A 15,137-nucleotide genomic window follows, 5' to 3' on the forward strand; every position below is an offset into this window, starting at 1 on the left:
TATTTCATGATATTGCATCATATGCTGTAATTTAGTATGAATTGTTGTAATATGGTGATATATACGGAGCTCTTTATTTTTTATCTCTTTGGGGCTTATGCGTAGCATTTGACAATTAAAAAAGTACTATAAGAGAAGCCTCTTTTATAGTCGGTATCAATATCGCAATTCAAAAACTATGAATATATTAAAATAGTTTTATTTCTCAATGTTTGTTATCGTTACTAAAATATACATTCTTTCTTGTTTGAATCGTAGAATTCCTCAACCTATTGGGAAGGAAAGGCTGACATGGAGACTTTGCAGAGGATTTATGGAATATCCTTTCCTGATAATAAAATGATGAAAACCTGGGAAAAGCTCCAAGAGGAAGCAAAAAACAGAGACCATAGGAAAATTGGAAAGGTATACCGCAAATACATAATTGCTACTAATAAAATAATATTAATTTTAATGGGATATGTGGGCTATTCAGGGAGGACTAGCCCCTGCAGTGTGAGGGCTTGCTAGTCTTGTCAGGACTGCTCATTCACGTTTGGTTGGTGTCCACCTGGCACCCAGCTCTCACCTGGGGCTCCAAGATGTGCAGTAGCCACAGCCCAGTAAAGCGCTTTGGCAAACGGGTTACACCAGGTTGAAGGTAACAAACAGGCCTAAAACCCATCGGTGATTTAGGGGGTGTGTACCCCAAGCATGTGAAGACTTCCCCCAGTGAAATGGGCAGAGAAGAACAATTTGTTCCAATGGCCATGAAGGCAGCTGAAGCAGGCACTGTGAAGCAGGAGCACTTAGAGCTTGGTCAGACATGAAAGACACCAAGGTCATCCACTGCATTCTGGGCCACTGCCAGTCATCTTGACTTTTGCCTTACTGCTGGACTTTGATGACTCAGGAAGAGTGGGTGAAGCTGATGACTTTGCACAATTCTGCCTCACTTAAATCCAATTCATGCTCGAGTCAATATATCACCCTGTGATGTCATGGGTCCTCTTCAAAAATGAGGGACAAGCAACAAACATGTCACCTTGGTAGGCCTAAAATATGTCATGTAAAGCTAAATTCTTTTACTATAATTCTTCCTTTGTTTTCTACTTTCCCCCCTTATCTGACCTCCAAAAGGACAAACTAATTCTGTACCCGTGTCTGTTCCATTCCAGTTTCTTTCCTTGCTATTCAAATTAACATTCTACATCCCATCATCTATTCCTGCATATTCACTTATTGCATATTTAAAATTGTGTTTGTCTCTTCTAAATGCCTTATTCTTGAATAATTAAAATTATTCTACGTAATGTTTACCCCATATTGGGTACCCTCTACTTAGGATCTATCATGCACAAGAAACCATTTCAATCAGAATTGGTTGAGTAATGATTACTTTTCTTTCAAAATACTTTATTAATCAATACTTTCTTCATAAAATACATATCAGGAAGGGTAAAGTAAGAAAACTAGAAATATATTAGGAAATTAAAGAAAGGAGAAAATGAAAGCTCAACAATGCAAAGAAAAGCCAGTCATAAACTATTAAAAAGGAATTACTGTTTCTTATGAGATGTTTCAGCAACGTATGAAAAGCATGGATTATGTAGTAGAAATTTTCTGGTTTTGTCCCTGGTATATTATGGGTATTCAAATATTTAAAAGGACTAAACTTAAAATATTATTGTTTTAATGTAGGAACAAGAACTTTTCTTTTTTCATGATCTGAGCCCTGGAAGCTGTTTTTTCCTTCCAAGAGGAGCTTTTATCTATAATACACTCATAGATTTTATAAAAGTAAGTGGATTTATTATCTTCAAATATTGCTTTATTAGCATTTGGTGTCTTCATTTTAGGTACATAAACTTTAAAATATTAGTCCCTTTATACTTTATTTTCCTTTTTTTAGTAAACATAGTAAATGAAAAATTCCAAGCTACTTTCATTAATTCTGTTTTCAACACGTTAACATTTTTAGGCCAATATGTCATCATAGGACCTAGAGTTAAAAAGGACCTTCAAGATCATCTAATTCACCTGCCTAATTTTAGAGATGAGGAAACTGAGGGCTAGGTAGGTAAGGGGATGTGCCAAAGCTTAAATAGGTAGGACCAGAACTGGGATTAGAATTTAGGTCATCTAACTTTCAATTCTAAGAGTTTGCTATATGATTTTTTTTTTTTTTAAATGGAAGCACGTTTATTTTTCCTAAGAAAATGCAAGTGTTTGGATTTTTCCTAAACATATATTTTCTAAGTTATATCTGAAATCTATATACAAAATCAAGGATTGCAATTATATTCATTGTCATCATCTCATTTCATCTTTGTATTGCTTATCTAGAATAGTGCCTTCAAATTTTTTTTGTTTTTGTATTGTCTTCATTTCAAAATATATTCCTCCCTTTTACTCACCTAAAAGGTCATCTCTTGCAACAAAGAATAAAAGGGAGGGAAATAAGTAGCTCAGCAAAATAAACTGATACATCCACAGAGTGTGAAAGTGTATACCAAGTTCTGCATCCATAGTGTCCCACCTCTGCAAAGGAGGGAGAGCAATACATTTGCTCATCTCTTTTTGGGAGCCAAGCTTGGCTATCATAATTATACATTGTTCAGTTCTGCTTTTGTCATTGCTCTTTCTGTGGACGTTGATATATATTGTTTATTGTTTTCCTGCTTCAGTTTACTTCCCTTCCCTTCAGTTCATGTAATTCTCCCCATACATCCCTGTATTTTTTATATTTACTGTTTATGAATAGTAATGTTCCACTGCATTCACAGACTACGATTTATTTCCTTTGTTTCCAGTTCTTTTCTATTACAAAAAAGTGTTATGTTGAATATTTTGGTATCTATGAATTTTTTTAACCTCTTTGGAATATATGCCAACAGGGTATGGACATTTATCTTACTTTCTTTGCATAATTCCAAATTGCTTTTCCAGAATGATTATACCAACGTACAGCTCCATCAACAGTATGTTGAGTACGTGCTAATCTTCTGGAAGTCTCTCCAACATTAACTCTTTCTATCTTATGTCTTTTTTTTGCCAGTATTCTGGGTTTGACATAAAACCACATGTTGTCTTAGAGTGATCTGGAACAATCTTGCATATAATTATAATAGTTTCTAATTTTTCTTTTGAGATTTGTTTATTCATGTCCTCTAACCACTTACCCATTAAGCAATGACTCTTGGTCATATAGATTTGTGTTAGATACCTATAAACATTTGATATCATATTCTTATCAAAGACAATTGGCAGAAAATGTTTTTTCCTAATTGACAGTTTTCCTCATCCAAGTGATGTTGATTTTATTTGTGCAGGTAATCAAAATGGTCTTTTTTTTTTTAGTGATTTTATCTATCCCTTGTTTGAGGAATAGATAAATACTCCCCTTAAGAATTAAGAGAGTAACTTGTAAAAGCATCCATTCAAAAAAATTTTAAGTATAGACTATATATAATATACTGTGCTAGGCACTGGGTGAAGTACAAAATTTATATAATCTATGGGCCTTGTCTTTGTTGAGTTTAGTCTAATAAGAAGACATCTGTGTATTCACATACACAAAAAAACAGAGTACAAAATAATACATGAATACATTAGGAAAGTGCAAATAAAGTGGGTCAAAGTCATTACTGATAACAAAGTCAAGGAAGCCTTCCAAAAGTAAATAGCATTTGACTTAGACTTAAATGGATAAGAGAGAAAGAAGGACATCTGAGGCAAATGGGGTAAACAAACACAGGGAACTGGGGAAACATGGGATGTGTTCAGATGATTGGAAAGTAGTCCAGTTCATCTGGATCTTAGAGTGCATAAAGGGGAGTTTATTATGAGATTAAGACTGGAGAGTTAGTGTGACTGTAGAATTATGCCACTGAGTGGCAGCAAAGGAGTCTGAAATTTACTCATGAGACAGTAAGGAACTATTAAACAGGAGTGACATGACATTTTGCAAATAGTAGGCATGTAAACAAAATTTGATTGGATTTAATAGTATTTCTCATGCAAAAAAAAAAGAAGAAAAGAAAAAAAATTCTTCACCAGACACAGAGGTTTAGAGAATATTTTATCATACATGTTGCCTGAAAAGCCAGCATGCTCAGGCCTTCTTGTTTTCATAACAAAAAAGGATTCAAGATAAAGATGTTCTCCAGAACATATTTCTCATTCTCTTCTTATTTCTAGTGATTCCATAATGGGAGTTGTTAGGAAACAGGTATTCTCTGGTAGAGTTAACTGATCAAAGAAGATAATGTATATAAAGTGTTCTTAAAATGCCATATAAAGGTCAGTTATTAATGTCTATTCTTAATCATTATTGCCACATATGTGGGGAGAGCCTTCTACTTTTAGGTAATGAACGCTTACCACTTAAATTTTTATAGTTTAAATTTTTTCAATTAAAATTGGAAAGAAGCAAAGACACTAGAATTTAGTTATAATGAATATTGGCCACAAACTTTCTACAGAATGTAAAGTAATTTATTTTAAAATACAGAATAGTCAAAGAAAAAGTTTCTTATTAATTACTATCCTGGTTCATTGAAAATTAGCCTATATAGTAACCCACAGGTGAACTTTTGTTTTAAAGAATTAAATTACAACAAAATACTTAACATGGGACAGATACAATTTAATATTTTTACATGATTTAAAAAGTATATCAGGTTCTTCATTGTCATTTTGACCTTAGAGTCATCAATATGAACATTAGTAATCATTGTAGAGTACTATTGATGTGTTATGTGTGGGACGCTGGGCTTAATCTGTATTGACCCTATATGGTAGTTAATGTAAAAAAAAAATCTCTAAAAAATGTACCTTTCTCCTTACATTGGAGAGGTAGGGAACTTTGGGTGTGGAATATGTTGGTAAAGCAATTGATATGTTAGTTGACACACCGATAAAAAAAAAAACTCCACCATGGTAAAAAAGTGAATCCCAGAAGTCTTCTTGTGTACTTGCAATTTGTTCCTGTCTTATAAAAAATAGCGTAAAGTACAGTTTTTGCACCATTTGAAATTTGGCCTCATTTAGTCAATGATACATGTCAGATATGATCATAAGTGATAAAAAAAGGTACATTGCTAGTCTAATTTTGCTTGAAAGAGATTTACTCCTTAATTTTTTTCTTTGAATTAACATTTCATAGGAGGAATATCATCAGCGTAATTTTACAGAAGTGGTATCTCCTAATGTCTACAATTGTAAACTCTGGGAAACATCAGGACACTGGCAGCATTATAGTGAAAACATGTTTTCTTTTGATGTTGAAAAGGAGACATTCGCCCTTAAACCCATGAACTGTCCAGGGCACTGGTTAGTATTTTCAATCTAATTTCAGAGTGTTCAACTTTATGTATCTTTGTGTATGTGTAGATACATCCTTACATTTATTATGCTACTATTTATTGGGTTTGTTCTGAAGAGGTTTCTTCTAAAGAGGTCCTTTTAAAAATAATTCTTGGTAAAATTTTTTTTGGTATATTTCATTTCACAACTTATTTTAAAATATGCTTAGTCATTGGTAGGAGTAGATAGTTAACTGGAAAGTTTGAGGTTTTTGTTTTGATGCTTGGCGGGGGGCATTGCTCCTTAGGATATATTTTTTTACTTCTATACTTGAATTTTTTCAATCATCCAGCATTTATTAAGCATCTACTATGTGTCAGGCTCCGAGTTAGGCATTGATGATTCAAAGACCAAAACATGGAACAGTATCTACTTTCAAGTTGCTTCCATTCTAACTTTCTCTCTCTCTCTCTCTCTCTCTCTCTCTCTCTCTCTCTCTCTCTCTCTCTCTCTCTCTCTCTCTCTTCCATATAAGAGTTGGTTATGATGACATTTGATTCTCAGTGAGTAGCTTCAAGGCTATTATGAGGCTCACTTGAAACAATGGGGTCTGAAATGATACATTGTAGAGGAATTGGGCCACTCTAGGAATATGGAGTTATGTCCTCTCCCTATTTGCTGAGACAGTTGGGAGTTAGATATGCTCTCTGAGGAAGAGGGATCCTTTTGGTTATATATCTGATACGGCTCTTTCTCCCTCAATCTGGTGCTATGACATGTAATTCAGTAAGATTCATACATCTTGCTTGTGCCCTTGAAGCAGGTTGAGGAATTCAAGATTTCTATCTTGAATTCCAATTTTAGACAGATAGTCTTTAGAAAGTCACTTACAATCTTCATATAATTGCATGTTTCTTAGTCTGATCTTTGCTCATCGTCCACGTTCCTGGAGAGAAATGCCTATCAGACTAGCTGATTTTGGAGTTCTTCATCGGAATGAGCTGTCTGGAACTTTAAGTGGTTTAACCCGCGTCAGACGATTCCAACAGGACGATGCCCATATATTCTGCATGATGGAGCAAGTAAGCAAAAATACTGAATCGATAGAGCAGCAATCTGTTCTATAGTTTTTACCTGCTTTGTTATTTTCTCTGTGTATGTTTGTATCAATTATTTTTTGTTTTCCTGAATTATTTATAATTAAAAGCTCCTTCTGAGATATAAATATCAATAATAATGAAATTGTGAAGCTTAGAAAGATTGACATTTAGTGAAGACTTCTTAGAAATCTTATCTCATAAATGCACTGCTACTATGTGCTTTTTAATAAATCCAATTACTAGCTAAAGTTTGTTTAGTAGCAAGTAATTTTAGTTATTGACTTATTTCAGTCATATCCATCTCTTTGGGATCCCATTTAGGATTTTCTTGGCAAAGATACTGAAATGGTTTGCCATTTCCTTCTCCAGCTCATTTTACAGATGAGGAGACTGAGGCAAACAGGGTTAAATGACTTGCCTAGGGTCACACAGCTAGTAAGTGTCTGAGGCCAAATTTGAACTTAAGTCTTCCTGACTCCAGGCCTGGCCCTCTGTCTACCATCCCACCTAGATGACAAGAGTAAGTTTAGTAAGGTGTATAATTTTAGTAGGGTGTGATAAAAATGTGTTATCTAGAAATGTGCTGCAGTTTTTGACATTTTTTTAATTTCAAAAATATTTCAATAGTTTTGAGGGGAAAAAAGGTAGCTATGCTTAACAAAGAGCATTTTAAATTCACCATTTGGTTACATTTCAGATTGAAGAAGAAATGAAGGGATGCCTAGAGTTTTTACAATCAGTTTATGCAGTATTTGGATTTTCCTTTCAATTAAATTTTTCTACACGGCCTGAAAACTTCCTAGGAGAAATTGAAATATGGGACCAAGCTGAAAAGGTACAAACCAAAAAAAGTTTGCCATTTTCTTTTATGTTAGTTCCTTGTGAGTCCTCATCACTTTGTAATAGAATTTTTTTCAATTATAATTTCTTTTTCCACTGTTAATTGTTTATAGGTATATAGGTTAGGTAGCTTGTGGGCTGTCATACACATCATGGGAATTTACTTAGTGGTGGATCACCTGTATACCATTTTGTATTTATTCAAGTGTTAAAGTAACATAAAGCTTTTAAATTAGGAGAGTTGATTTTAAAATATTTATTTTATAGAGTCGTATTTTCATAGCAGGTTTAACTTTCTTTGTATTTAAAAAACTAAGAATAGAATGTTTATTACTTTTTTATCATTCAGTATAAAAATTATTAAAGGTGTCACATAAAATAGTTTACTTTGAATTATTTAAACTGTATTTTCTCTAGCTAAGATTTTTACTGCTTAAATTTATTTTTAGGTATACTAAATTGTACTAAAATAAACTTATATACATATTAAAGGCATATTCTTTACTTCAGTGATTCTTGCTTAACCTCATAAGTGACATGCACACTCAATAAAATATTTTTTAAGCTTCCTGAAGAATACATGGAAAAAGTAAATCTACAATGTAATAAGGGGTTACAACGCTCTCTCTCTCTCTCTCTTTTTTTTTTTTTAATATTAGCAACTTCAAAACAGCTTAAAGGAATTTGGAGAGCCATGGAAATTAAACCCAGGAGATGGAGCATTTTATGGGCCTAAAGTAAGTAAAGTAAAATTACTTCTCGAATAGCTTATGAAATGTGAGTTGAAAAATCCATGTATCTTACAAAAAATAATTTAATTTACAGATTGATATAAAAATCAAAGATGCCATTGGCAGGTACCACCAGTGTGGCACCATTCAGCTTGATTTCCAACTACCCCTCAGATTTAACCTTACATATGTTAGGTAAGTAGTTGAATTACTATCATAAGTACTGTAATTATTTTAATTTGATTGCTGATTTTAATTGTCATTTGAATGATGACAGTCTCTGTTACTTAATAAAACAAAAACATTAGATTGGGCCTACTGCCTCACCTGATATATGGTATGTTTTTAATAAATACTTATTTTTTGATTAATGATTGTCTCATCATATAAAACAAGCATGTCAGAGCTAGACAATTATCTTTCCTTCTACCCCATTTCAGCTTAGGGATAAGGCATATCAACATATTTTCTCTCCCTCAAACTTCTAACCTGAATTATGTTTGATCATTTTACTCAACCACATTTAGTTTTAAATATATAATTTTTGCATGATACCATTTCAATGGAAATTCCATTTTTATAAAATAAAATTATTGCATAGATATATTAATTTAACTGTTATTTATGAATCCTTTATATAATTCATTATACACACAGACTTAGAATTATGACATACGTTAGAGGTCAGTTAGTCCAGACTCATAATTTTACATGTAAGTAAACTGAGACCTAGAGAGCCTATGTTCTGTTATCAATATCCTTCTTGAAATGAAGCATCTGGATCTGGACAGCAATCCAAATTTAATCTAACCAGGGCAGCAAGATTATCACCTCCCTAGTCTTGAAAACAGTGTTTTTCTTAATGTAGTCTAAGTTATATTAGTAATTCTCTGACTAGGGCAGAGTACAGCAGGACTCTGGAAATATATATATGTATCTCTTTATATCTGGAAATCAGACCTTTCAATTGAAGCTAAGGTTGTATTAGCTTTTTAGACTTCTATATTACACTGTTGCTTCAATGAGTTTGCAGTCCACTAAAATCTTAGTGATTTTTAAACAGGAACTGCTATCTACCCAAACCTCACTCCTTTTGTCCTTTGAAGTTATTTTTTTAATCCAAATGTAAAATTTATTGAAGTTCATCTTAATAGACTTGGCTGGGTTTGGCTGTTTGGCATCATACAGTATGTTAATTACACCTCCAGCTTTGTGTCATCTACACATTTGAGAAGCATAGCTATGCTTTTATATAAGTCATTGATTAAAGGTAAACAGCAATGGGTCAAACATACATCCCAGAGGTACTCTACTGGAAACATCCTTCCAACTGGACCTCATTATATTAATCACTTCTCCTAATAGTTCAACTATCCGACCAGTACCATGTTCATCTGACTGTAATACTGATCTCCCCATCTTTTCCATGTAAATATACTGAGAAACTTCATCAAATGTTTTGCAGAAATCTAGACCAGCTCTTTCTATAGCATTCCTTTGATATACCAATGTAGTAATCTTGTCAAAAAAAAGAAGCTAACGTTAGTCTAGCATGACCTGTTCTAGCCTGATGGACAAAGTACTAGCCAAACAATCGTTAAAGGAGAGTTTAGGAAATCAGGAGCGGTAGAAGATCAAAGCATATATGACTTCCATCTTCATTCCATATTATAAACATTAACAAAATCCAGTATCGGTTTCTTTGTTTTATAGCCCAGGAACACACATTCACTCCTCTTTGACAACAAAAGTGCTAGAAGGAGCCTGCAAGAATAATAATTTGAATGTAAAACTCTTGACTCATTTTCTGTTTATCTTGTCAGTAACTAATTTCATAATCGCTAAATGCTTTGACAAGTGTTCCATTACATGGGGAGAATCTAGTGTACAGAGCAAATGAGTGACAAAGACATCAAACCCTAACTTCCTAGGGTTTCAGTTTCTGTAAACTGAGGGGGCTGGACACCATGGCGTTTGAGGTCTCCACCAGTGTAGAGTTCAGCCTTCCTGTATTCATAAGCTTTTGTCCAATAGCTTGCTTCCCCTTTCCAGCCAAGCCTTCACCTCCTGTGCTCACACTCTTTACCCTGGTATTTCCCATGCCTGGAAAGCTCTCCCTTTTCACATTTATCGCTCAGAAGCCCTAATTTACTTACAGGCTTGACTCAAGCACCATTTCTACATGAGGCCTTTCCTGATGCCCCTAGCTGCTAATGTCTTCCCCTCAATACCTTTGTATCCATTTTACATATAACTATTCACAAAAATACCGTTTCCCTGATTAATCTGTCAGCTTCTTGAGAATAAGAATTAGTTTCACTTTTGGCTTTGTAGCCTTAGAACCTAATGGTGCTTGGCACACGGTAGGTTCTTAGTAACTGTTTGTTGTTTGGCTGATTGAGTTCTCCTTTTAGTGAGAGTTTGATCCAAAGGTTGTTTTAAAAATGTGTCTTACAATTAACCTTTGCAATAGCAATTGAAATGCATGTACCAGAATAGATGGGAAACTTTTAAACTATTTGTTACTACTTTTTCATTATAAGAAAGTTATGACAGAAACAGTTCTTTTTGTTTTTTAATTACAGACTCTGATGTTCTGAAATGAGTCTTAACATTTTTTCAGAGCCATATTTTCAAATAAACTACAGTACATATGTAAAGGTTTTAGTGCAAATCAGATACTTAGTATTTTATCATATATTGTGAAGGAGAAAACTGGAAGACAGGAACATAGTTGTTATTGCTAAAAGATTATAAAATGTCTAACACTATAATTTTTATTTCAGCAAGGATGGTGATGATAAGACAAGGCCAGTGATCATTCACCGAGCTATTTTGGGATCCGTAGAGAGAATGATAGCCATTCTTTCAGAAAACTATGGAGGAAAATGGTAAATGATAAAAGAAAAAATATTTTTAACTGAAAATGTTATTGCTTTCTTTTATTTTAAAATTACCTTCATCTCCACATCTATCACTCTGCTCTCCCTACTCCTTCCCTCTTCATACTACTTTACCCAGAAAGTCATTCTATCTAACAAACATAAAAAGAAGGAGAGCCTTGGCCTTGAAGTCAGGAGGACCTGAGTTCAAATCTGGTCTTAGACACTTACTAGCTGTGTGACCCTGGAGAAGTCACACAACTGCTGTTTGCTTTAGTTTCTGCAAAATGAGGATAATAATACCATCTGTCTCACAGGTTTGTTGTGCATCTCAAATGAGATAATATTTGTAAAAGAGCTTAGCACAGTGCATGGCACATAGTAGATGCTCCATAAATGGTATTTTCTCCTTCCCTTCTATAAATACACGTTCAAGTGGAGAAGTAGAGAAATATTGGTTTGAAGTGATACAGTAACTATATCTTCATAATAAAAAAAGTATTCCAAATTTTGTCTCAAAATAATAAAGATTGTCAGAGAAAATCAGAAAGGTATATTAACATTTGTTAAACCCTGCTGCTCTAGTCTTTGTTAACTAGTTAGCAGAAATGAAAATTTTAAAATATGAAACAAGTAGAAGCATCTTTTTCTAGGAGTTTAACTGAGAAAATGCAGAAAGATACAGGATGCCAGCTTGAGGAATGGAAGGGTGTAAAGGTTTTTTAAGGATGGCAGAGTTCTGGACCTGTTTGTAGGTGGAAGAGATTGAGAGGGGCTGATGGTAGAGGCAGTCTGCCAGGGAAGATGGAAAAGGAGTGTGCCCAGAGCACATGTAGAAGGATTGGCCTTGGAGAGGAAAAGGATCACTTCATTATCAGACAAAGTAAAGGGAGCAAGAGGAGGAAGGATGACAAGGATTTTTGAGATAAAAAGAAGAGAAGAAAAGGGAGCTTATATTGAACAGCCTCATTTTCCTCAATACAGTAAAAGGAGAGATCCAGTGCTTTAACCTCTGGGTGGAGGGAGGGAGAGGTGTGGAAGGTGAGAAGAGAGAAGAGAGTCTGAAACAGCTTCTCTGGGGATTGGAATGGGAAGTTAATGGGAGAGAAGAAAAAGTATTGCTTTGCCCAAACTGCTTCCTATCTCACAGAATTGTGGGAAAAAGAATTTTCAGAAATAAAGATTTTTGAGGTATCAGTCTTTCCTCAGCAGCACTCTGTGGCCTGAAAACAGGAAGAGGGAAAAATGTAAATGAAAGCGTGATCCAGAGATAGACAAATTAAAAAGTATTTTATAACAAACATATGTTTATTTTAAACCTTAAAGATTCTGTCCCATGTTTATTATTGAAATTTGCATAAATAACAAGAACGTTCTTAAAACAATACATCATTTATATTTTTCAGGCCTTTCTGGCTGTCTCCACGTCAAGTAATGGTAATCCCTGTAGGGCCAACTTGTGAAGAATATGCACTACAGGCAAGCTAAAAGCTTTTTCTAATATGTACTAGATGGTTATAACTTTGCCTTACATTTCTCATAAGGGCTTTGAAGTGCTGCAGAGTTAAAAACTATTATATTAATGCAGTACCTGGGGTTCTGAATGGAATTAAATCTATCTAGTAGTAAAACAAATCACTATAAATAAAGAACTAAATCACTTAGGTGCTTCTTAAGATTTTTCAGAATTGGGCTTACAGTATTTATCTTGGGATGTAGTCAAGCTAACATTTTGCAATACTTTCTATTAAAATAAATGCTGTAATAAAAGAATTGTCTGAAATTTCCCCCAGATATCCGAGGAATTCTTTGAAGCTGGATTCATGGCTGATGTTGATCTAGATCAAAGCTGCACACTAAATAAGAAAATACGAAATGCACAACTGGCTCAGTATAATTTTATTCTAGGTAATTTAAATTTTTTACACATGCATTTTTACGAGGTTCAGAACGTGGAAATGTATTAAAGGTTAATTAACCTGCTTTGAAAGGTCAGAATAGGATAAGTATTTAGTTTTCCAGAGATTTATTCTTGCATTTTAATGACCAATAAAGTGACCAAAACTGACTAATTAAATGATCAATAAAGTGATCAGTATGGCATCATTATTTTATTTAGTGATCATATCTCAAACATGCAAAAAGAAGTTTTATGTTAAACAGACCCTGGGGTATGGCTTGTTTGCTTATTAATTGGAAGAATCCTTATATGCTTTTTATATGAATGCTATTTCTGAGCCATTGATGAAGGAAATTACTTAATGGATGTTGATTCTTTAAGTTGATTCTTTTCCATGAAATCAAATTCCTCCATTTTAGCCACTTGGTGGAAGTAGAATAATACATTTGTTTTACCTTTTTGATTTATAAGAAATTTTATGGATTGGACTAAGGGATATGTGTGGGAGTACTAATTTAAAATAATGAAAAAAGTGAATCTGGATGTCAAAATAAAATTTGTTTGACAATCACGGAAGGTAATTCTTTAGGGAGTGGTTGAATGCTAACTCTTGGACTTAGTTTCAGTATCATAGATGATGCAGAAATAAGAAATTGCATTTGTATACCTGTAGACATGACACTACTTCCTGTGAGACTTTGAAAAGTTCATTTCTACCTAAAATAATAAAAATAATGAGCCTAATATAGCAATAGGTTGGCATAATGGATAGAGATCTGGCCTTTAAGTCAGGAATCCTGAGGTTCAGCACCCATCTGTGACCTCTTGGCTTTGTGACCCTTCACAAGGTGCTTAACTTTCTGCTCCAGAAAACTCTCTAAGACTGTAAGGTGCAGAGAAGGTGCTTGGAAAAAGATACCTTCTCTCAGGGAGCTTATAAAGAAAACTATAATGTCATTAATTTTAAAGGAAAACAAGATTAAAAACATTTTGTGACATGTTCAAATGTCTAAGCTGTTAACTAAACTGTTGACTAAAAACAGAACACGCTTTTTCCTTTCTTCTTTAAACAGTGGTTGGAGAAAAAGAAAAAATAAATAATGCTGTCAATGTTCGAACAAGAGACAACAAAATTCATGGGGAGACTTCAGTAGCTTCCACCATTAATAAATTGAAGAAACTAAAGGAGTCTCGTACTTTACATGCAGAGGAAGAATTTTGAAGTTCTTGTCTTCTACTGGCCACCCTTCAGGCACCTTCTAAGATTTGAAGATGGAATTCCTTTCCTTAGCTTCCTAAAATTTTCCTTACTGCCAGAGCTTTGGACTCACCAACCACAAGGCACAGGCAGAAGGGAAAACATGTATGATTCAGTTTCAGTACCTAGTATTCTGAAATAAATCTAAATTATGCAGGTGTTTTGGGTAGCAATAAAAGAAGATAGTTTAGGAGAATTTTCAAGGAAAAACAGTGCCTTGGATTGTGTTTGTTAGACAAAGGAATTTGTTTTATTGAAAAGAGAAAATCATAGCAAATGTACCTTTTGTGATGTTACTAAGGGTTATTTAAGCTTTTCAAGACAGATGAACTTGAAATAAAAGCCTGTGAAACTTTTGGTTATACAAAGACAATCTTATTTTATTTTGCAATGATGATATTATGTCTTAGATATTTTATGGTTGTTGAGCTCTATGGAAAACTGTTCCTTCAGAATTCAGCAAATAATTCATGCAGCAAATATCTAGGACCTTTTTTTTTGTAGATGCTTTATACACACATTAAAAAAAGGAATCTGAATGAGTCTTGAATTCCTCATTACTTACTTTGGATAACAGAGAACTTCAAAGTAAGTGTAGAGGAAGGTACACTGCTACTATTTTTACTGCATACATTAAAGATCTGCAATTCTTATGCTGTTGGGTATCTTTTACAACTTAGTTAACTCCCTTTTTTAAAAAATGAAATAACACTACATTTTAAAATATTTTATTAAGCACCCTAGTAAATGCTCCAAAACATTTTCTCAATCAAATTATATCTTTGATTAAATGACAGTCTGCTTATAATTTTCTTTTTCAATAAATCCATAAAAAAAAATAAGCCAATTTCAGGATTTATTCAAGAAAACAAACCCATTTTCCATGAGCAGGTATAGCTCTAGGCAAAATAAAAAAATATTGCCAATCAATGTGTCTACAATCCTAGATGTGGGGTACAAAAGAAGTAGAATACATGTTCTCACGCACAAAGAGTTTGCAGTTTTATTGAGAAGACAAACTGTAACACTCAAGGAGCTAATGATGTGAAATAGAAAATAAGGTCAAAGTGAGTTAGAGAAAGTAGGCTAGAGTTCTCTTGGGATACTTTTCTATAGTGTTAGAACTTGAACTAGATATTG

The 15,137-nt window shown here is 33.8% G+C and overlaps 1 protein-coding gene across 1 annotated transcript in view; it reads left to right on the plus strand.

Moving 5' to 3' along the window:
* TARS3 (threonyl-tRNA synthetase 3) overlaps positions 1-14,536 on the plus strand; it is a 29,899-nt gene extending 15,363 nt beyond the window's left edge. Inside the window, exons 9-19 of the mRNA XM_072616840.1 lie at positions 259-405; positions 1,681-1,779; positions 5,147-5,313; positions 6,206-6,368; positions 7,084-7,221; positions 7,886-7,963; positions 8,052-8,152; positions 10,744-10,848; positions 12,246-12,318; positions 12,633-12,747; positions 13,813-14,536. Of these exons, the coding sequence (XP_072472941.1) occupies positions 259-405; positions 1,681-1,779; positions 5,147-5,313; positions 6,206-6,368; positions 7,084-7,221; positions 7,886-7,963; positions 8,052-8,152; positions 10,744-10,848; positions 12,246-12,318; positions 12,633-12,747; positions 13,813-13,961 (1,335 nt within the window). The 3' untranslated portion in view covers positions 13,962-14,536. The remainder of the gene's footprint in view (positions 1-258; positions 406-1,680; positions 1,780-5,146; positions 5,314-6,205; positions 6,369-7,083; positions 7,222-7,885; positions 7,964-8,051; positions 8,153-10,743; positions 10,849-12,245; positions 12,319-12,632; positions 12,748-13,812) is intronic.
* The last annotated feature ends 601 nt before the right edge of the window (positions 14,537-15,137 follow it).

This window comes from Notamacropus eugenii, chromosome 1 (genome assembly GCF_028372415.1).
Source record: "Notamacropus eugenii isolate mMacEug1 chromosome 1, mMacEug1.pri_v2, whole genome shotgun sequence".
Lineage (NCBI taxonomy): Eukaryota > Metazoa > Chordata > Mammalia > Diprotodontia > Macropodidae > Notamacropus > Notamacropus eugenii.